The sequence below is a fragment of the Muntiacus reevesi genome, chromosome 2, assembly GCF_963930625.1.
Source record: "Muntiacus reevesi chromosome 2, mMunRee1.1, whole genome shotgun sequence".
Classification (NCBI taxonomy): Eukaryota; Metazoa; Chordata; class Mammalia; order Artiodactyla; family Cervidae; genus Muntiacus; species Muntiacus reevesi.
In genome coordinates, this window is record NC_089250.1 from 192600655 (window position 1) to 192622753 (window position 22099).

General features: G+C 50.9%; 2 protein-coding genes across 5 annotated transcripts in view; one reads left to right on the forward strand and one right to left on the reverse strand.

The window, feature by feature from the left end:
* Positions 1-2705: 2705 nt before the first annotated feature.
* On the forward strand, positions 2706-17248 carry NTAN1 (N-terminal asparagine amidase). Of its 3 annotated transcripts, XM_065924378.1 has the most exons (10): positions 2706-2868; positions 9602-9704; positions 9781-9846; positions 10131-10239; positions 11920-11993; positions 13168-13221; positions 13743-13796; positions 14999-15096; positions 16407-16520; positions 16907-17248. In XM_065924378.1, the coding sequence occupies exons 1-10, from the start codon at positions 2788-2790 to the stop codon at positions 17084-17086; spliced, it is 933 nt and encodes a 310-aa protein (XP_065780450.1). In that variant the 5' UTR covers positions 2706-2787; the 3' UTR covers positions 17087-17248. The 3 variants fall into 3 exon arrangements, with proteins under 3 accessions (XP_065780450.1, XP_065780451.1, XP_065780453.1); XM_065924381.1 differs by lacking the exon at positions 9602-9704 and having other exon boundaries at positions 2741-2868; XM_065924379.1 differs by lacking the exons at positions 9602-9704; positions 9781-9846 and having other exon boundaries at positions 2734-2868.
* Positions 17249-17578: 330 nt separating this feature from the next.
* PDXDC1 (pyridoxal dependent decarboxylase domain containing 1) overlaps positions 17579-22099 on the reverse strand; it is a 54044-nt gene continuing 49523 nt past the window's right edge. For both annotated transcript variants that reach the window (XM_065924376.1, XM_065924377.1), the window contains 4 exons: positions 21171-21263; positions 20988-21084; positions 20066-20170; positions 17579-19384 (listed from right to left, as the gene is read on the reverse strand). In XM_065924376.1, coding sequence (XP_065780448.1) covers positions 19131-19384; positions 20066-20170; positions 20988-21084; positions 21171-21263 — 549 coding nt within the window. In that variant the 3' untranslated portion in view covers positions 17579-19130. The remainder of the gene's footprint in view (positions 19385-20065; positions 20171-20987; positions 21085-21170; positions 21264-22099) is intronic.

Sequence of the window (22099 nt, forward strand, 5' to 3'; positions counted from 1 at the left end):
GCCCACCAGGCTTCTCTGTCCATGAGGTTTCCCAGGCAAGAATACTGGAGTGGATTGCTGTTTCCTTCTCGAGGGGATCTTCCCAACCCAGGGATCAAACCCACGTTTTCTGCATTGGCAGGCGGATTCTTTACCTCTGGGGCACCAGGGAAGGCCAGGTTGCAAGTACTCAGAAATAGTTGCATATTGGTGATGAGGATCACTTCCGGGTGCATCTAGAGGGTATCTCACCCAACCGGTCCAAGGAGAACAAACACTTCCCAAAAGTTACAGGTTTTTAAGGAACATCTGTGGAAAAAAAAAGTTGTTTAATCTCCTTTGGAATTATGTGAAAACAAAGGATTTTTCTATCCCTCTTACTCAAAAGCAGGCTTTCAGTGGAGTAGGAGTCCCAGGGTCCATCATTTTGTCTGCCTGCTATGGGCAGGCCTTCTTTAACGAGAAGTGGCTTATTCTTACAGATGTGAAAGGACTTATAAAGTGTCGAGTGTGTCAGACCTGTCTTCTTTCTGAGGAACTGTGTGACCCTGAGCAAGTTACCTAGCCTCTCTGAGCTCCACTTTGAAAATAGAAGTGGAAATTACTAATAACTACTTCATGGTTGTGAGGATTTGATGAACGTTTATGTAAAGTCAGTTGTTTCACCACCTTGGGAGAAAGCTATGCAGGAAGCACAGAAAAGTCTTTTCAAGGTGAAGATAACTTCCATTTCTCCCATGTTTACCTATTTGGTACCAACTTAAGCAACCTGGAACAACAGACTGGTTCCAAATAGGAAAAGGAATACATCAAGGCTGTATATTGTCACCCTGCTTATTTAATTTATATGCAGAGTACATCATGAGAAATGCTGGGGTGGAAGAAGCACAAGCTGGAATCAAGATTGCCGGGAGAAATATCAACAACCTCAGATATGCAGATGACACCACCCTTATGGCAGAAAGTGAAGAGGAACTAAAAAGCCTCTTGATGAAAGGGAAAGAGAAGAGTGAAAAAGTTGGCTTAAAGCTTAACATTCAGAAAACTAAGGTCATGGCATCTGGTCCCATCACCTCATGGGAGATAGATGGGGAGACCGTGGAAACAGTTTCAGACTTTTTTTGGGCTCCAAAATCACTGCAGATGGTGATTGCAGTCATGAAATTAAAAGACGCTTACTTCTTGGAAAGTTATGCCCAACCTAGATAGCATATCAAAAAGCAGAGATGTTACTTTGCCAGCAAAGGTCCGTCTGGCCAAAGCTATGGTTTTTCCAGTAGTCATGTATGGATGTGAGAGTTGGACTGTGAAGAAAGCTGAGCACCGAAAAATTGATGCTTTTGAACTATGGTGTTGGAGAAGACTCTTGAGAGTCCCTTGGACTGCAAGGAGATCCAACCAGTCCATCCTAAAGGAGATCAGTCCTGGTTGTTCACTGGAAGGACTGATGCTGAAGCTGAAACTCCAGTACTTTGGCCACCTCATGCAAAGAGTTGACCCACTGGAAAAGACCCTGATGCTGGGAGGGATTGGGGGCAGGAGGAGAAGGGGACAACAGAGGATGAGATGTCTGGATGGCATCACCGACTCGATGGGCATGGGTTTGAGTAAACTCCGGGAGTTGGTGATGGACAGGGAGGCCTGGCGTGCTGCGATTCATGGGGTCGCAAAGAGTCGGACATGACTGAGTGACTGAATTGAACTGAACTAAGCAACCTCAACTGGAGGAGAAGGGTCAGAAGGCTCTGCCTGCTAGGCAGTGCTTACTGCAGCATCCTAGACACATTCTAATAATTTTTGCTCTGTGTGAAGTGCATCCCCCTTGATCATCTCACTATTACGACTTTTCTAAAATTGTTTCGTTCATTGTGGAGTCGGATCTATTTGAATAGTATTGGCTCCAAGGTGAGAAGACTTACACCAGCGTACCTATCCTCAGTAGGGTCTGTAAGGCATTTTGCTGATCTTTACTCCCAGGGTTCTTAGCCCATCTCTGAGTGCCTATTAAATGTCAAGCACCAAGCATTATTGTGCGTACTTGTGCCCTAAGTCGCTTCAGTCGCGTCTGATTCTACAGATCCTATGGACTGTAGCCCACCAGGCTCTCTGTCCATTGAATTTTCCAGTCAGGAGTCATGGAGTGGGTTGCCCTTTCCTCCTCCAGGAGATCGTCCCCACCCAGGGATCGAACTCGTGGCTTTTTAGTCTCCTGCGTTGGCAGGCAGTTTGTTTTACCACTCGTGCCGCCTGCGAAGCCATGATCTGAAAGAGATCATTATTAGTGATCTCTAAATGTGTGGGGCTAGCAAACTTCAGGCTCCATTTTTTCATCTTAAAACAGTTTATGCTTATCATTAAATACAGCCCTTTGAAGCAACAAGGCAGATTCGCAGACTTGCTCTAGGTCACTGATGAACTTAGGCAGGCGACCCCAGTGCCCAAACTCAGGCCAGGTTGGCTGAATTGTGAGCCTGGAGCTGAGAGCAAAGGCCCTCTGGAGAAGCGCGGCTCCTCCCCATCCTGCGTGTCTTTACACGCTTTCAGAACTACATTTCCCAGCGCCCCTTGCGGAGGAGGCGGGCTCCCTCCGGTTTGTACTACGTTTCCCACGGGGCCCTGCGACCCCGCTTTAGATTTCCTTAGCCTCTTGGGACTGCACCTGCGTAGGACTCCATTTCCCGGAGGCACGCGCGGCGGCGCGGGGGCGGGGCGGGGCGGGGCGGGGCGGCCCGAGGCTGGGGGCGGAGGGCGGCCCGGGGGTGGGGAGGCGGCTGCCTCCCTGGGCCTGCCGGGCCGGCCGCCTCCGCGATGCCGCTGCTCGTGGACGGGCGGCGAGTGCGGCTGCCGCAGTCCGCCGGGGACCTGGTCCGAGCCCACCCGCTTCTGGAGGTGAGCAGGGCCCGGGCGGGGGGCTTCGAGGCGGGCCCGAGGGAACCCGCAGGCGGGCCAAAGCCCTCCTCAGCCCGCCGCCGCCGCCGCCACCACCAGCTCTCCCCGGAGTCAGGCTCGAAACTTGGCGCAGCTGAGGTGCTGTCGGCACATCCGGAGCCCGGGCTTGAGGCGTCTGTGGAGCTTTTACCTTCTTTGGACTTTACAGGGTATCTGCGGAGGCCCCCCTCTTTTTCCAGGGGAGGGGACGGAGACCCAGAGAGGTTAGGTGACTTGCCCAAGGTCGCCCAGCACCGCGGCTGGAGGACACGCCGGGACCCCTTCTTCACAGATAGGGCGGTCCCAGTCCCCCAGTCCGGATTTTGACCCGTTTAGGCGAATCTGGGCAGCGCCCTGGGTCGCTCCCTTGCCGCACATCCCCACCCCTGGTGAGCGCAGCACGGTCCTGGGGTTTTCAGGAAACCGGAGGTTGTTCCGGGTGTGGGCAGGGGCATCCCGGCGGGTCCCGGGGCCGGGGCTCCAGGGTATTTTTAGACGGAAGAAAGAGCCCTCCGTGTTTTTGCCCCGCTGGGCTGTGTTGAGGACCACACCCTATGGAAGGTTTTTTTGTTTTGTTTCCTGCTTTTGTCCTTAGATAGACCTGTGAACCCTTATTCCATGCATGAGCAGAAACTGTTTGCAAAACGGTTCTTACAGTAAAAAAAAAAAAAAAACCAGAACCAAAACTCCCACTTGCCCCAGATCCAGTTCAACCCATTTCATGAATTTAGGAAATGCCCGCTGAGCCCCTCATGTGCCTTGGTTATGGCTTTTGCCTCTTTCCTTACAGTCAGGGTATGTATAGGGCGGGGATGGTTTTTATGGTTTTTAGCCACAGAGTGGCTCAAACACCATAACTGATCATTAAGTGCCATACAGGGGAAAATGCCCCTTTTCACTCTGCAAAATGAAGCCCAGGAACCTGGCCAAGTCTGTGGGCTTAGGAAAGATATTCTCGAGGTTTCTTCTGTACCAGTTGGGTGGTGTGTAATGATTTTGTCCAGCAGGCTTGTTTTGTTTATTTTCCCTTGTTCTTCGCCTCCCCCTACGAGAATGTAAGCATCCTGAAGGCAGAGTATGTGTCTTCCTTTTGTATCCTCAGAGCCTGGGGCAGACCCTGGCAGTGAATCTGTGCTTTGTAAATATGTGTTTCACAAACGAGTGAGCAGAATGACCCCTGAAAGATGAGGCGATGTTACTGACCAGGGAAGAGGGGACAGCTCTGTGTGATTCTCAACTTCCATTTCAGGAAAGCCGTAGTAATATCAGCCAGCACATACTGGGCACTCAGCAGACACTAGTCATCGTGTCAAGCACGTTCCTTCCTCATGCTGTGTCACTGCCATACCATTAACGGCGGAAGTTGGGACTGGGACTCACGAAGGGGAAAAGTGGCAGCTGCCTAAAGAACGTAATGACACTCTATGTCTGTTAGAAAGTTTCTATGAAAGTTAGTCCAGGGCAGCACCCTGAGTGTGGAGAGAAGGGGAATGAGTTGAGATACCAGGAACCCCTAGAAGGCAGGTTTGGCCTCTGGGGAGACTCGGCCTAGAAAGGCTGTGCAGCCTCACAGGAATGTGGCTGGGGCGGGCGGTCCCTTCCACATGCAGCGGCCTAAGGGGAGAGGGGAGGCATTCCTGCTGGTCCAACTGGACTGTGCCCCCTGACCCCGGGGCAGGGCAGGAGGGGCTCCGAGGGCGTGACCTGGCTGGTTTCCCTGGCACAGAGGGCAGGAGGGCAGAATGGGAGGTAAGCCGGGAGAGGTCGGTCATACTTAGGTTGCAGAGGTTTAGATGGGTCATTCAGCTGACGCACAGTTTAGAGAAATGAAAGGTTTACTTATTATTTGCTTAATAGCAAGTAGTATCCCCTTGGTAAGAAAATAGAAGTCTCAAAAAGAAGAAAAAAGAAATCTGTGACCACAACCATGCTTCACACTTTGGTGACTATCCTTACCGAGGTTTTTCTTTGTATGTGACGTACTTTTTTACATGATCGAGTGCTGTATGTTCTGTTCTATAAGGGGTCTTTTTTCCTGCGGCAATAGGTTGTGAGTATGCAGTAGCAGCAGTTACTAGCCCGTCCACATCTATGTTTAGCATGGGATAATAATAACAGCAGCAACAGTAATAGCAGTACTGTGGAGCTCGCCAAGCATCCCAGCCCTAGGAGGCAGGTGCTACTGCTGCTCCCATTTTATAGCTGGGGACTCTGAGGCACAGAGGGTGGAGTAAGTTGCCCAAGGTTTCGCATGCTGCGGGAGGTGAACCCTGGCGGGCTTGCCTTTGCCTCTAGAGCAGTGCTGCTCAGTACGGTAGCCATTGGCCACAGGTGGTAGTTTACATTTAGTTAAAATTCGATAAAATTTAAAAATCCGCTCCTCAGTCAACACTGGGCTTCCCAAGTGGCTCAGTGGTTAAAGAATCCGCCTGGAGTGCAAGAGACGCAGGAGATGCGGGTTCAACTGCTGGGTCGGGAAGATCCCCTGGAGGAGGATGGCATGGCAACCCACCCCAGTATTCTGGCCTGGAGAATCCTGTGTACAGAGGAGCCTGGAGGGCTACAGTTCATGGGGTCGCAAAGAGTCGGACACGACTGAGGTGACGTGAGCACACACGCAGTCACAGTAGCCACATTTCAAGTGCTCGACATCATGAGTGACAGTGGCTGCAGGATGAGGCAGGGCAGGTGCAGATGCTGCCGTCCCCGCAGAGCGCGCCTTCGGACGGTGCGGCCCAGGGCCTCCGCTCTTACCAGACTCTGGATGCTCAGAATCCGGTCCCGCAGCATCTTAAGACTTAATGGTCCCGTGGAATTCTGCACCACGTAGTTCCTGTTTTAAGCATGTGAGACATTTCTGCTCTCTCCCCTTTAGGGACATTCACAGAGCTGAGTCTGTATAAACCCCTGTAATTACCCCTCGGAAGGGCTTTTTGAGCAGAAAAGCCCTGTAACGGAACCAGTGTTTTGAAGCAGGGATGCGGGCAGCCATCGGGAGGATGGAGTGGGTAGGGGAGGCCTCGGGGTCAGGACCGGGAAGCAGAGGTGGGGAGTAGGGACAGCCACTCCCTGCAGGCCTGCTCCCAGTTAATCCTCCCAAGCCTAAGCAGTGGCCCCGTTTCCCAGAGGACGGGATGAAGCACAGGGGCCCAGGCTCTGCCCAGGTCACTCACTCCAGCAGAGGGCGCCCCCTGCCCCCCGGCATTGTCACACCTTGTACCTTTCGCTGGGGGCACGAGTTGCAGGCATTGAGGTGAGAGGGGCATGGGGTCCAGTGTTAGAATTCTCTCCTCGCACACAGGAGACCCCGGGCCCTGTTCTTGGCCTCAGGATCATCGTGCTCCATTTCTTGGGCTTCCCAGGTGGCTCAGCAGTAAAGAATCCGCCTGCCAATGCAGGAGATGTGGGTTTGATCCCTGGCTGAGGAAGATCCCCTGGAGGAGGAAGTGGCTACCCGCTCCAGTATTCTTGCCTGGGAAGTTCCATGGACGGACGAGCCTGGCGGGCGACAGTCCATGGGGCCGCAAAGCGCGTCAGGCACGACTGAGGGGGTAAACAGTTACAACAGCAGGTGTGAGGAGGACGGGCGGAGGTGAGGTAGGGCCTGTGGTGGGAGGAAGGCCCGGGGCTGGGCTCGGCATTCCTACTCGCTTTCCCGCTTTTGAAGGAAGAACGGACAGAGTCTGGCAGAGGGGTGAGGGGACTTGGTCATCCTCTGGGGTGCACCTCAGCGATGGGTGAACCCAGGGATCAGTCAGCTACAGCCACGGGCCGCGTTCTGTTGGTGGATGACCCACCAGCCCAGAGTGGTTTTTACATTTTTAAATGATTGGGGGAAAGAAAAGAATGCTTCCTGACACGTGAAATATGAAGTCACTTCGTGACATATGAAGTCTCGTGAAATTCAGTGTTCAGTGTCACTCATAAATATTTTCTGGGGACACGGCCACTTGTCACGTGTTCTTTGTTGATTTCACCCTGAGGCGCTGAGACCGCACGGTCTGCTAAGCTATTTACCGTCTGGCCCTTTTCTGAAACAAGTATGCTGACCCCGGGGATGAGAGGCCAGTGCCCTCAGACAGGAATGGGGAAATGAGGATGAGCAATAGCAGCGGAGACTGAGGGAAAAGGTTTGGGGGTGTGTGTGTGTGTGTGAATCTGAGTGTTCAGAACATTAAAAAGACACTTGAGAAGCCTGATGCTGCTTTTATTTCAGAAAGGATACGAGTTCAAATAGCAGGACTGTGTGTTTTTTCTCAGAGGAGAACTTTAGCTGATCTTCCTTTCCTTTTTGAAAGTGACGGACCAAAGCAGCGTAGCTGTTTCCCCTTTCAGGCCGTCCTCTCTCCCGGTCACGTGGGCTTCTGTTTCTCTGGCAAACAGTAGGAGCTGTGTCGATCAGGGATGTTGTGATTTGGGGTTCTTAGGTACACAAGCGATAATTCATTTCTCAGAAATAGCTTTGCTTTTGGGTGGTGACCCAGTTGTGAAAGGGAGCGGTAAAAATTTGCCTCGACTCCTCCCTCCCTCTCCCCGAGACGAACCAAAAGAGGTGAGTCTTAAAGGAATGATTTAAAAAAAAAAAAAAAGGAAATTCTGCAATCTCCTTTATCTTACCTTGAATTGAGGAGAGAAGTGGTATGAGAAGGAAGAGCGCCCACTGCTCTGAGGTGTGGTGAGTTTTTGCACAATCGGCTGCATTTCTTTCTCCCTGACTCGGCCATTGGATCGCACCCTGCACTTCATTCAGTCCTTAGTTCCTGTTTTTTTAGAAAAATATTTTAAATTGACCTATAGTTAATTTGCGATGTGTTAATTTCTACTGTATTGCAGTGATTCAGTTTTATGTATTTATACTCTTTCTCATATTCTTTTCCATTATCGTTTATTACAGGATATTGACTGGTTCCCTGTGCTACATACAATTAGGACCTTATTGTTTATCCATTCTGTATGTAATAGTTTGCATCTGCTAATCCGCAATTTAATCCTGTCTGAAGTGATTCCTCACTATTTCTCACTGTCGTTCCTCACTGTAACTGCTGCCTTGCTTCTAATTAGTGGAAGTTTGTTAGAAGAGAACTCTCTATAACTCATCGAATGGATTGTCATGTTCTCTTCTATCTCTTTATTTTGTTCAGTAAGCCAGCACTAACCGAAATTAGCCCCAGCTGTGAGGAATGGCCAGCAGCCAGTGTAAGTCTATAAAAATGTTCGCGGTCTAGACAAGTACCTACATGCTCGGTATTTGTACACGTGGTTAGGAAATTGTTTATTGAGGAGTTTACTTGTTGTAAGTAAGAAGGAAATTAGGATACATTTTAGTGATGCATCCATTTGACATTTTTTAAAAAGAAAAATTTAATTCTCATTAAAGAATTAATTGGGCTTCTCTGATGGCTCAGACAGTAAAGAATCTGCCTGCAATGCAGGCGATCCGGGTTTGATCTCTGGGTCAGGAAGATCCCTGGAGAAGGGAATGGCAACCCACTCCAGTATTTTTGCCTGGGAAATCCCATGGACAGAGGAGCCTGGTGGAGTACAGTTTCGGGATTGCAAAGTCAGACGTGACTGAGCAAAGAATTAACTGGCCACCTGAGTTTTCCCTGCTCCAGATTTACTACATAAGAATTTACACAGAGACTCAGTAGACACCTAATATTACCCTACCTTTTCGTTAATTTGCTTATTTTTGAGTTCTCCTTTTCGGTTTTCTACTTCAGCTTTTTTTTTTTCTTTGGCCACGCCATGTGGCTTGTAGAATCTTAAGTTCCCTAACCAGGGATCAAACCCGTGCCCCCACATGGGATGCTCAGCATCCTAACACTGGGCCACCAGGAAAGTCCCCTGGTTTCTACTTTAATAGCATAATTACCCCATGGGGCATTTGGAGAATAGAGGAAGGACAGCTGGGACAGTTAAATGAGGGGCATTGGCCTTGTTCCGGCGCCATCGTGGTTATATTGCTGGCTTTCCTTCCAGTTATTTCCCCCTATATGTAGTAACATTGTTAGCATTGTCGTACTAATAGCATATTTACAGCTTAAATTTTTTTTTCCCACTCTTGTGTCTCGCTCTTCAGTTTTACGTTTCTCAAAACTCCTTTCCTGTAGTCTTCACTTTTTGTGACTGTGCAGTTAACAGTTGTGAGCTGGTTCTGCATAATTTGCTTACCTTTTCTGTTGTCGTCCCCAGCTTCATGACATTCTCAGTAACACAGGGATAAGCGCGTTGGCATTTGAGGTCATTTCCACAGTACAGGTTTCCAGAGCAGGGGGGTTACTAGGTTGGGGCATAGGGAAGGCTTGGACCCATCCTCATCTTTAAAGAAAGTGAAGAAGGGCTGTAATTTCTGAACTACTCACTGCACTAGTCCATCTGATCCGATTCTCTTTGTAGTTGCAAAGAATTGTGGAAAAGGATCTTTGCATCTTATTTCATAGGTTTTAGAATGTTGTTCTCTAGGGTGAAAAACCCCCAGAACTTCCTGACTTTCTTCATTGTTCTACATGGTAGTGTTTTTATTTATCCCACTGCGTTTTTATTTTAGCCTTTCTGTCAGATAATACACACACCTCAGACCTCACGAGGGTGTGTTTCCACCTAGGGCACACTTTGGCTCTCTCCACCTATTTAGTTACTCAAGCCTCACTAATTTCCATCACTATTTTTTATTTTTTTTTTAATTAAACAGGAAAGAGCCAGACTTCTCAGAGGTCAGTCTGTTCAACAAGTGGGACCCCAGGGCCTTCTGTATGTTCAGCAAAGAGAGCTTGCAGTGACCTCCCCAAAGGATGGTAGGTTAGGAACCAGTGAATTGGGCCTTCTCCCCAAAGGCTAGTGGATATTTTATTTTATTTCTTTTTTAAACAGGCTCCATCTCCATTCTGGGTTCTGATGATGCCACCACTTGTCACATTGTGGTCCTGAGGCACACAGGTATGACGAGAGACACGCAGGAAACGGTTCCTCACCTGGACCCACCGTGTGGGCCCATGAGCGTCTCGATTTGCGTTTCCTGGCTCCGCTCACCTCTCCTCCATCTGCATGGCCCCTCCCCGAGGCCCTGGTCAGATGGGTTGGCTGGGCAGCCCAGACGTCTCTGTTTTTCCTTCTTGCAGGCTGTTCAAAGATGAGGCGGTCTGAATGGACAGGCGTAGACCTGGGCTGTGCCCCGAGTTCTCATCGGAAATAACATGAGTCGTTTCACCCTTGTTCTTCAGGTAATGGGGCTACCTGCTTGACCCACTGTGATGGAAGCGACACCAAAGCTGAGGTCCCCTTGATCATGAACGCCATAAAATCCTTTTCCGACCACACTCGATGTGGAAGGTGAGCGCCCCGCTCCTGCGTCGCGTGATGTGGGGGGCTTGGCCCCCTCGTGCAGAGGACGCTGCCTCAGCCGCTGCTCGGGGAGAGCGGGCGCCGGGCCTCGGGCCGCTCCCGGAAGGGGGCTCTGACGCTGACCTTGCAGTTGCATCTCTGACGTTCTCAAGGCCTATGTGTCAGTCGATGCCTGTGACAGCGCAGCAGCGGACTCTCCCCCTTTCCTCAGGAGTTGTTTGTTGACCGTTTCCTGTGAACCAGAACTGCTTACAGGTGCCAGGGGCCTGTGAATGGAGGAGGCAGAGCCCTGCCCCCCCGGGGGCTCACAGTCCACGGGGAGGGGACGTCAGCAAGACAGGATATAAAGGAGAGGGTGGGCTGTGAGGAGAAAGCAGCTGGGGATGAAGAGGGTCAGCGTTGCAGACTGTGTGCGAGAGCTGGCGCCCGCCTGCTCACAGTGACGGAGAGCTGCTCACCCGTTTCCCACGTGCGGCCCCGGGGTGGGCTCTCGGGAGCCACGTGGCTCGTTAAGGGAGCGCCCGCGACCCCAGCCCGGCTGTCGCCTCCCCTGTCTCTCCATCGCCGGGCCTGGCAGACATGGCTCTCATCTTATTTGAAGTCTGGGGCAGCAGTTCACTGGGATGAACTAGTCTAGTCATACACATGTTCTTCAGATCCCAGGGATTTAAGGAAGGCCTCCTCGCCGTCGCGGTTTCCCTAGTGGAACACAGATCCGTTTTTAAGTTTAACTCTCCCCCTGCGGGGTCTGTGATGGGCTGGGCCGGCCTCGACCTCGTGTGCTGTCAAGACGCTAAGTCTGGCAGGTTATGTGGCTGGACTGGCACCCAGGGCCATGGTTCTCAGCACACGGTGTGAGAGAGGGGAGTCGAGGCCACCAGTTGCTTCGCACTCACCTGCTGACGCGCAAGGTTCTGGGGCCTTCCTCGGGAGCGTGCTGTCTCAGCTGAGTGAGTGTGAAAGGTGGCCGCACTCTGTTGAGCGTGGGTCCCCAGGTTGTCACAGGCCGAGGACAGGGGTTAGCAGAGAAGCGAGCGTGGGAAACACAGGGTTAACAGAGGTGATGCGGTTTTTCCAGCTACAGGGTTTCCTGGAGCTTTGCTCTGCTGCTCTGCGTGGTGGTTCCCCTGGGAGTGGGCGAGGCCTCCCAAGCTTATTTAACCCAAGAACACTTTTCTGTCTCGTGTGGCCAGTGTTCAGGGGGACGCATGGAGGAAAAAGCTGGTGTCATAGATAAGCATGTGCTTCAGACGCCGACCCAATTTCCTTCTCTGTAAAACGGCGATGAGACCCCCGTCTCTCCAAGATGCTGGCCTCCTGGTGGTGGAGGTGCGCCCACGCGGGGCCCGATCAGTCCCGTCCCTCCCCGCCCTGCACCCCGGGTCCTCAGGGGTCACCCTGTCAGGCCGAGACTTTTAAGAGGTTTCTGAAGCGTCCCGCTCAGGGCGGGTGAGTAGTGTGACATGATCGTCACCTTCCAGACCAGCCTTTCTTACTCTTGCCTCCTGGTGGCATCGTGTTTGACACACAGCACCCCTGGGCCCCCGGGCAGAGCCCCAGTGCGTGTGCCATGGCGTGAACGGGGCCGGGAGCTGAGGCTCAGGGCAGACCCAGGCCTGCCGGACCGAGCCGTCCCCCTCTGAGCACCCCCTCCCGTCTCTTTGCCAGGCTGGAAGCGCACCTTGTGGGAGGCTTCAATGACGACAGGCAGTTGTCACAGAAACTGACTCATCAGCTCCTTAGTAAGTTCACTTTTCGCCTCAGATCTGATAAAAATGTGTACCTATTTTTGCTTAAATGAAAATCCCAATTAGTACAGAACCTACGAGGGGCGCACCTGCTGGGAGCCACCCAAACTGCTCCGCTCGGAATCTTCCATAAACACCGGAGGGCGAAGAGCTAAACGTTTAGAGCTCACGGGATGGGGACAAGGTTCCCCTCAAAACAGCAGGTGATGCCTCACAGTAAGCCTGTGAATTGTGTGAAAAAAACCACCCTCTTGCAGAAACGTTCATGTTAATCTGCAGAAAGTTAAAACCCTGATAATACTATTTTTTCTTTGTTAAATTAGCAAATACTACGATGAGAAAAAACGATGTTGTTCTGTAATTAACCATGAAGCAGCAGGTGGGCGTGTCCCTGCAGTCCTTTGGTGGAACCTTTGGTGGAACCTGTCAGGAAAGCCGTTTGGCATCATGATCCATCACAGACCCAGTAATTTCTCTTTTGAGAATCTTTTCTCAGAAAATTAATCTGAAATGTGCGTAGAGACTTACACCCGAAGGTGGGCTATTTACAACAGGAAATAATCTCATGTCCATTAGTAGGGGCATAGTTATACATGCCATTAAAAAATATTTAACGAAGAGGTTTGAATTGTGCGGGAAAATAACATGTACAAATGATCAGGATGTGAAATTGTCTACGTGGTGTCTGAGCTCAGCTGTGCACGGACAAACATGGCAAGAAGTACACTAACTGTCGAGCGCTGGGATTATCAGCAGGAAAAGCCCATGCAATCACCCCTCCAAAACCCACGTACTCCTTACACCCTTCTGTATTTTCCAAATGTTTCATAATGGTCAAATTTTTTTTATGACCCATAATCAGGAAAAAATGTTCTTTAGGAAAAGGTTAAAATCTTATGACTCAGTTTGTCCTACCAGCCTCTCAGAATAGGGAGAAGAAAGGAAAGTCTCGGAGGAAGTTTTCTCTGGGCCTGATGCTGGGAGCACGTCTGGCCCTCGGCAGGCAGGGTGCTGGGCGTCCACTCACGGGTCTCCGCCTCCGATGGATAGGCCAGGCTGTGGTCTAAGGGGGGTGGTTCCCATGCTCCATCCCCCTCTTGACTTGCTCAGTGTATGCTCTGCTGCTTAAGGGAACTTTTTGACATCAGTTTTAAAATTCTCATTGTAGGTGAATTTGACAGACAAGAAGACGACATTCATTTGGTGACACTGTGTGTGACAGGTGAGCTCCGCCATCCTCCCCAGAGCAAAGCTGTAGCTTTGGGGGACGTCTGCCCTCGCCCTGAAGGCAGGCCCAGCGTCTGTGCCTCAGTCGCAGTCAGCACGTGTCGTTGGCTTGCTGCCCTCTTCCAGCTCTTCTCATATCTGCTGGCATGGCCTTCGCTGCCCTCCCACATCCAGACCCCGGGCAGCCTCCACTGAGATCCTGACCCCCCACCCCTGAGGGCTCTCCTCTGACCTCCTCGGGATTCTCAGCAGCCTCTCTCACTTCCTGGGAGAAGAGCTGCCGCCACGCGTGTGGGTGGCCGGCGGCTCGGACTCTGGAGGGGCAGTTTGTTCCAATAAGCTGACCGCCCCGGGGCTCAGCTGGGAAATGGGGACACAGGCCCTTTCATGTTCTGATCCCCCGCCTTTGCAGGCAGGGGGTGCTCCTTCTTGGCCTATGTTTATAGAAAATGAAAACAATTATTTAGTATTTCTTAAAAACTAGATCTTAAAGTTCCTTTTTTTTTAATGTGTTAGAATTAAATGACCGGGAGGAAAATGAAAGCCACTTTCCAGTAATTTACGGCATTGGTAAGTAGTGCGTTGGGCGGAGGGTCTGTGCTCTCCTCTGGTTAAAGGCCGACTCTGCAGCCGGTGGGCCCGCAGCTGTGAGTGTGGCAGCGCCTTGGGCCCAGGTCCTGACTCTTCTCTGGATCTGCTGGGCAAGCCTGGGCAAGGATCTTGCCTTCTCTGACTCTGTATCTATGAGAGAAAAAATGCCCACATCCTAGACTGAAGGGGGACAAGGTAGCAAATATAAAGCTCGGGCATCGGCCAGTGAGGGGACGGCACGATGTCAGTGGTCTCTGCTCCCCTGAGAGGCCCCTCTGCTTTCTTCCTCGAGCCAGAGCTCTGGGGGCTGGAATGGGGCGGTTTGAATCTTCTTACACTCAGGGGACTAATTAAGGTTCTGATGGAGAGCAAAGAGCCTACAGAGCAAAGTGAAAGCATCAGGCTAAAGAAAACCCAGAGTGTCCTTCCTCCTGTGACGGCCCCAGGGACTCCCGAGGCCCTAGCCGGCTGGGACTGGCTGGCTTTACTGTAAGGATTTACTTGGCTGCACTGGGTCTCCGTGGTGGCAGGTCGAGTTTTCCTGCGGTGCCTGGGCTCCTCTGGTTGAGGCACCTGAGCTCAGCGCTACAGGTGAGGGCCTCGCTGCCCTGCTGCGTGTGGGGCCTTGGTTCCCTGGCCAGGGGTTGAGCCCGAGTGCCCTCACTGGAAGGCAGATTCTTAACCACTGTACCGCCAGGGAAGTCGCGAGACTGGCTGTCTCTACAGAGGGCTTCTGCCATATCCGTAACGTTCGGTTTATCTGGCAGAGTGTTCACTGCTTTATCCTCTGTACTTTTTATGTCAGAAATAGTCATAACCAACACATGCCACCAACCTTGGCGCCGATCCCAGGCCACGTTTGCAGCCTTGTCTTGTCAAGGCTTGTCTTCCTTGTCACAGGGCTGAGCAGAGAGGCCTTGCCACGGGCTGCCTGAAGAGATGGCGCGTCTCCCGGGTGGGGGCGGCCCTTGGTCTGGGACCAGGTCTTACCGAGTCCAGCTCAGGCCTCAGCACTTCTCAGGGAGATGCCTGGCCAAAGGGTTGCATTCTCCCTTCCCAGAAAGGGAGAGACTACTGACACGTAACTTTGTTCAGTCCTGTCACGGGTGATGGTATGAGCGTGAGACTTACCAGCCCCTGTGGCTTTTGCCAATTGGAGCCATCCTGTCGTTCCTCAACAGCTGTCAACGTCAAAACTGCGGAGATCTACAGAGCCTCCTTCCAAGACCGAGGTCCAGAGGAGGAGCTGCGGGCCGCCCGAGCTTTAACAGGAGGACCAGTAAGTCCGACAGCATCTTGTGTTACAGGGTGAAGGGAAACGGGGGGCATCAAACTCCAAAGCCTTGAGCTTTATCCACCTTGGAAATGAAAAGTTTCTGATGGCTTCTGGAAAGCTGCCCATGATCAGGAACCACCACACACTCACAGCACGTAGAGAAGAGGAATGTTTCAGGTTAGAAGTGCAAGACCCCGGTTCTCCTCCCTGAAGATGTTGGGGATGTATGTGAATCCCCCCCGCATCCAGATCCAAACAAAATGAACCCCTTGTACTTTGTAAGAACCTTACCAGTGAAGTTACTGCAAATAAAGGAGAGCTAAGCGGGGAGAAGAGGTTTCTCTTCTCTTCTGCAGGTCACGTTGTCCCCAGACGAGGTCATGGAAAGCAGTTTGCTGGGATGAGTTGATGACCCCAAAGAAGAATCAGATCAGTTTAAAAGTCTGATTGCCTTTGGGTCTTTTTAGTTAACTAACACCTTCATTTTAAAAGTTAGGAAAAAAAAAATAAGACTTACACACTGTTTGAGGAACGAGTAAAAAAATCGTTTAAAAACGTGTAGTGTGAAAAAAACAAATCGCATCAGAGCACCCAAAAGAAGTCTGCTTGCTTAGGAAAAGCTGCCATTTTCACTGGAAACGTCTGAACCCAGTGGTCTGTTTTGCCAACCCTTTGACATTGTTGCGTTTCCTTTCTCAATCTCTCAGGGAGCAGAACAGTCTTGATTTAGCTAAGATTTAGCTAATTTCAGGACATATTTAGTCTCAGTAACCAAAACTAAACATTCCAGCTGGTTAAGCTGGAAACTACCATTGGCACATTTGAGAATTCAGGGAATTGATCATTTGGCAGATTTTTACCAATTGGCTTTTCCCTTCTTTTGAGGGGACAACAGCATGTGTGGTTTTAAGCTCCAAGATGACTATGGGTGTGAACAAGGAGGCAGCGAGGGGCATGGCCTTGGGTCAGACACGCGGGGTCTGCAGCCGAGCCCTGACGCTTACAGACACGTGACTTTGGGCAGCAGGCCCATCTGTCTGAGCCTCATGTCTCCAACCAAAATGGAAAACCACCACCTTCCTGCAGGAGTGTTGTCAGAACTAAACAAAATGATGTCCGTTGCCCACAAAGTGCAGGACCAGACCGGTGGGAAGTAGTTAAGTGGCAGCTTGTTTCGGTGAGACAAAACCTGAAAGAAGCTTCTCTGCCAGATAAATGCCTTAAGTTCAAGACGACACGGGAGCTTGCATTAAAGGCGGTGTTTCTGCTGATAACACTCCTTAAATTCTGCCCCTGAAATGTTCTTTTTTTAGATGATTAGCATTTACGATGCAAAGACAGAGCAACTTCGTATAGGACCGTATTCCTGGACGCCATTTCCCCACGTGGATTTCTGGTTGCAGCAAGAGGATAAGCAGATACTAGAGGTGAGCGCCTACAGGCTGGGCACCTCTCTGGCCCCTGGTTTCCTCATCTGTCGAAGAAGAGCGTGTAGACGAGATAGCAGCAGCTTTCCCTACCGTGTCTGTGGAGGGCGCCACCCGCAGACCCTGCTGAGCTGCTCCTGACGTCAGTCGGGGGTGAGTGGATCCTGGGTAGATGTCTACGCAGCAGAGCAACAGGCAGCCATCTGCTTTGTTCTCATTAACCCAGGACACCTGTGTCTTATGCAACTTTACAAATTATATATATTTATACAGTGATCTGAGAACAGCCTGATGAATGTGTGATGAGCACAGAGACACTCTGGACAGCTTTATCAAAGTAGGAACAGAGCAGGTTCTCCTCTCACACCCCAAATCTTGTTTTCCAGAACCTTTCCACGTCACCCCTGGCCGAGCCCCCTCACTTTGTTGAACATATTAGATCTACCTTGGCGTTTTTGAAGAAACACCCTTCTCCAGCTGACACACTGTTTCCTGGGAATAAGGCTCTACTCTACAAAAAAAATGAAGATGGCTTATGGGAAAAGATCTCTTCCCCCGGAAGCTAAGAATAGGAATTACCAAAGAAAGCACCTCTCTGACACAACAAAAGACCACTGGCGGGGGCAGGGAAGGACGTGAACTTGGAATCTTTATCTATTGAGTCTTAGGTATCTCTCCTTACTCAGTGTTTTTCAGATGACTTTAAAATAAAATCTTATTTTGGCAAAGGCATTTGTTTAGATTTTCTTCTTGGTTAGTATTCAGAGGCCAGGGGAGAAGCTGGCTTTCTCACTATTCTATAAGCAGCTATTTCAGATACTTGGGTAAGTCTTCCTAATTCTGCTAAATTAGTGAATAAAGGAAAAACTGTCAGTCTGTTTAAAATGCAGTATTTATATATCTGAGAATTTATATATCTCAGATTTTTCTTAACCTCAAAATACTTTAGAAGCATCAAATCAAACCTGATATTAAAACCTTTATTCTTTTGAAGTTGCTATCCAAAGGGAAGTTACCATGCCCAATTAATGCTAAGATTTATGAAGTGAGCTACTGGGAACAATTTCAAGAACCTTTATTGAAACCAACATTCAAATAGTATCTCAAGGGTGAAATTCTGTTTCAGCAAAACCAATTTAACAATTTCAAATATATATATAAAAACATTTAAAAATTAATCTTGTTAAAGGTGATAATTTCCCCTTCCCCCATTTTATCTGCTATACTTCATCGCACCAAAGAAACAGGGAAGACTTATTTAATCATTTGCACCAGGAAAAAAGGAAAGGAAAACTGCGCTTTGACAAGTGCCAAATGTCAGAAATTACATCAAATCAGAGTGTAGTTATAGGCTTAATATGGCGTAACTAAGGCTTTCAAGTCGACAGTCCTCAAACCCCATGTGAATTGCCACCATCTTAAGGTCTCCCATAGCTTGACTGCTGGACTTCAAAGGCACAGGGGCCGCTGCCGATGATAAAGGAAGTGACGCAGTACTTAAGAGACGGGCAGTAGTTAAGGGTTTACTTCAGTCATTTCAGCAGTCGTCTGGCTTGATCAGCCTAAGACTGCCCCTCTGGATCTTGTTTCTGAGTTGGGCCCAAAGGGCTGAGCTGCTGTGAACAGATGCTCCAGAAGCTCCCGTGAGAACAGGTCAGAGGTGGACTTAAATTTAGAGTTTCAACATAACGAGGTGCTACACAGCATGTTTAATATGAGGCTCTTAAGAGCAGCATCTGTGGAGTTTTCAAATATTAAACGTAGAAATAGAAATGAGTACAGTCTGTACTTCTGTGCCAATTTAAAAGCTTTACCAGTATTTAAAAATATACATATATATATATATATAATATGGTTGAGAAGAGTCTTTACAGTTACTCTGAATAGAGGAGTCCTTTAATTTGTTTACAAATAGCATATAAAGGGAGACACGGACTGGCGGCAGAGCTCGTCAGACAGAAGCACCGCCCGGTCCAACCTGACCGGCCACCGCGTGAGCGGACACGGCCCTGACCGACGTCTCGGGGGCAGCAGCAGTGGGGGTGCCGGAGGGGGCTTCTGACGCTCCTGTTGACAACCCCACTGCGCCCACTCCTTAAGCCAGACAATCCAGCTGCACACTGCGACCTGATCCAACTAAACACCAAGTAAGACAGATGGCAGAGATCGCCGTCTGTCTGCAGCAGGGCCCCAGGGAACCCAGAGAGTTCTAGAAAGCTGTCTCACAAGAAAGTACTATGTACAACCTAGTAACGTCTTACATGTGTCTGTTTAGAAAGAGAAGCGCAAGTATTTCAAGTGGCAGGCACTTGAAATTCTAATGTTTCTGTGAATAAAAAATATTTAAGGTAACGGGGGGGAAATGGTATTACTACAGTTGGGTAGACAGAAACAGTAGTTGTTGGTTGTTCTACAACAGCCACAAAATCAGACACATCAACTGCCATCCCAGACGCCTGACTCTCAGGCACATACTTGTGCAACCATCCCAGTTAAGCACAAATAACAGTAATTTCTCTCATATCAGCATGTGGCACGGTTCACATTTTCAGAATAACTTCATCTTCCCTGAAACAATATTCAGTACAGTCTCCAAGCAAACACTGAGTTTTATCTTAAGCTCTCTGGCTCTTCTACCTGCAGGTGGTCATCTTGCAGGCCCTGGGCCCCATCCTGGGGGGCTCCAGGCGGCTCGGCTTCCGGAGGGGCGGGTGCCCCTGGGTGCCGCTCGGGGCTGTTAGCTTCTGAGGCCTCTTGCCCCCCCGTCAGTTGCTCCATCTTCTCTAAGTCTTCGATGTGACTGACTGAGCTGGTCTCGCTGATGGCATCCGAACCACGCAGGGACCTTCTAAAAGGCTTTTGGCCTAGAGGAAGATCAATGAACAGCACTCATGGTTCAGGAAAGGGCATCCCTGTGGCAGAAGCCAGCTGTGCTCTAAGAATCTGTATTTAATCAGCAGAAATCCCAGGGGTCCCTGGCTCTGAAGCATTAAGTGATGAGGCGAGAAATGAGCGCTGATGTGACACTAACATGCCCCCAGCGCCAGGGACTTTGAGGGAACCCCGGATGGGAGAAACTCAGAGGAGTGGACACAGGTGGAACGTGATGCTCCACAGGTGGCTCCGCAAGGCTCAGAAGTGGCCGAAGGGGCAGAGGCGTGCGTGTGCGCTCAGTCATTTCAGTCGGGTCTGACTCGGCGACCCCATGGACTGTAGGCCGCCAGGCTCCTCTGTCCTGGGAATATCCCAGGCAAGAACACTGGAGTGGGTTGCCATTCCCTCCTCCAGGGGACCTTCCTGACCCAGGGATCGAACCCATGTCTCTTAAGTCTCCTGCATTGGCAAGTGGGTTCTTTACCACTAGCACCACCTGGGAAGCCCAGGGGCAGGGACCGCTGTTCTTAGATGGAACTTCTGGTTGAAGAACCAAGAAGACAGAGGAATGCAGGTCATAAAAGCATTATGGGAGGCCACGGTCTTTTCCCCAGGGAAACACCAACACCTTTCTTCAGTGGCAGTGAACTCAGGCATGGGGACTGACGTACCTGGAAGCCTCTGTTTAGTGCGAGTGCCTGTCGGGGTCTGAGGTGGTGTGACCCCCGAGCCCTGCACTTTGTAGACGTACGTGTGTTCCGTGGACTCCAGGGAGCCTGCAGGAAGGCGGGGGAGGTGTGGGGTGAGCGCCCAGCACAGGCGGAGGCCCATCAGCCTCGTTCCCACGAGCTTCCTGCCGAGGCTCCAGCTCCCCTAAGCCAGCTGCTGGCGGCTGGGCCATGAGTGCTGGCCCCGTGGGGTGTTCCAGCCTTGTCCCCCCAGCCATCCTGTGTGCGTGTGAAAGCAGCCACCCTGCTGGGTGGCCCGAGCGTGCCTGGAGAGCCAGGCCCTGGTGGGAAATGTCCTTTAGCAACAAGGAGCGGACGCCTCTTGGCTAAGGCTAAGGCCTGGCGGGTTGAGAGTCAGATTGTCCCCTGCTGCCCTGTGACTGTGTAGCCGTCACTTCTTGGGGAAGGGCCCAGGTTTCGAGAGCCTACTCCACTGGCAGAGCAGGGGAGGAGGAGCCTGCAGTTCAGTGTCATCTCCCCCAAATCCCAGCAGCTGGGAATACTCGCTATTTGAACTAAAATGGCTACAGACTACAGCCTTTCACTTGCCCCGTGCAAAAGCAGCTCTTGACGGGGGCAAAACACTAATGACAGCTGCAAAGAGTATTAACACTGATCTGAACGGACCGTTGCGTGGGCTCGGACCCCAGGAGGGGGAGTCTGCGGGGGCATGGGCACCTGCTTCTGCTGCTCCAGCCGTCGGGATAGGAGAGGAGGAGGAGAGTCCCAGGCAGACAAACCTCACCTCCTCTCAGATCCCGGCCCAGCGCCTGGTGTGAAGCCTGGGACGCAGACATGGCTCCTCATCCCGGGACACCTGGCCAAACACCCAAGATGCGAGAGAGCGGGAGGAAGGTAGGCCTACCTGCCGTCAGGTTGAACGTCCTTCCTTTTTGTGACGCCTGTACTGGAGAAAACCAGTTCAGCACGGATCCGACCACAGGGATCTGCCGTAACACCCCCTGCAAACACAACCGTTGCTCAAGGCCATCGTCCGGAGGCCAGGTCCCAGCCCGAGTCCAGCCGGGGGCCCAGCCTGGAGCCTCACCTCCTCCAGAAGCCGCTCCTCATTTGCCTTCTGCAGCTGAACCTGAGCTTCTTGGATTCCTTTCCGAACCACTTCTGTCATGTTTTCCAGAAGCTGTGTTAAGACCAAGAAAGGCATTATCTGTTCAAGCTGCTTGCTGGGGTTCTAGAACTATAAACACAGCACTGGGGACATTTTTCAAAAGTGTGTTAGTAAATGGTACTTTAACATGTCAGTGAGAAAATATAGCAGAAAATCAAATAGAAGAGGTCAAGATGCTAAAGGAGGGCTAGTGCTAGGTGCTGTGGTGACTGGCCTCCTTTGCCAGGGAAAAGAAAGAACTTCCCCTATGATCTGAACGTCCTACCAACAGGAAACGGACACAACAGGGGCTTCCCTGGTGGTCCAGTGGTTAAGAATCTGCCTTCCAATGCAGGGGACACGAGTTCCATCCCTGGTCTGGGAACTAAGATCCCACATGTCTTAGAACAACTAAACCTGCGTGCCACAACTGGACAGCTGGCACTGCAGGAGGACCCAGTGCAGGCAGAAGGAAAAAATAAGACACGGTGCTCAACATTCGTGGAACGAGAGGCAAAGGTGATATACGCAGGGTTAGAAAAAACTTTAAGAAGCCCACCCATGAACGAATAAAGTTGGCTCCTAGGCTCCATTTCAAACCCCTTTTCTTCGAATCCCTCCTACCAAATGACACGGGTATCCGCCTCCTCCCAGGTCAGCCTCCTGCTGGTCCCTTTAACCTCCCTTTGAGGGATTGCAGACTCACATATCTGCTGTGGAGAGCGTCCCGTAGGCCTGACAGCCTGGTCCTCTGTGCCAATTGGCCGAGAGCAGCAGGTCTATTACTGGCGGGAAGTTCTGTTACCCAAAGCACCATCCCATCCAGCCCCAGGACCAGCTCTGACCAGCTCCCGCCTGGCCTTGCGGGG

Bases quoted from the DNA above. Each gene is read 5' to 3' on its own strand.
- NTAN1 (XM_065924378.1), top strand. From the start codon at position 2,788: ATGCCGCTGCTCGTGGACGGGCGGCGAGTGCGGCTGCCGCAGTCCGCC. The intron at 10,240-11,919 runs GTGAGCGCCCCG...TCTCTTTGCCAG, and splicing joins GACCACACTCGATGTGGAAG to GCTGGAAGCGCACCTTGTGG. The intron at 16,521-16,906 runs GTGAGCGCCTAC...CTTGTTTTCCAG, and splicing joins AGGATAAGCAGATACTAGAG to AACCTTTCCACGTCACCCCT.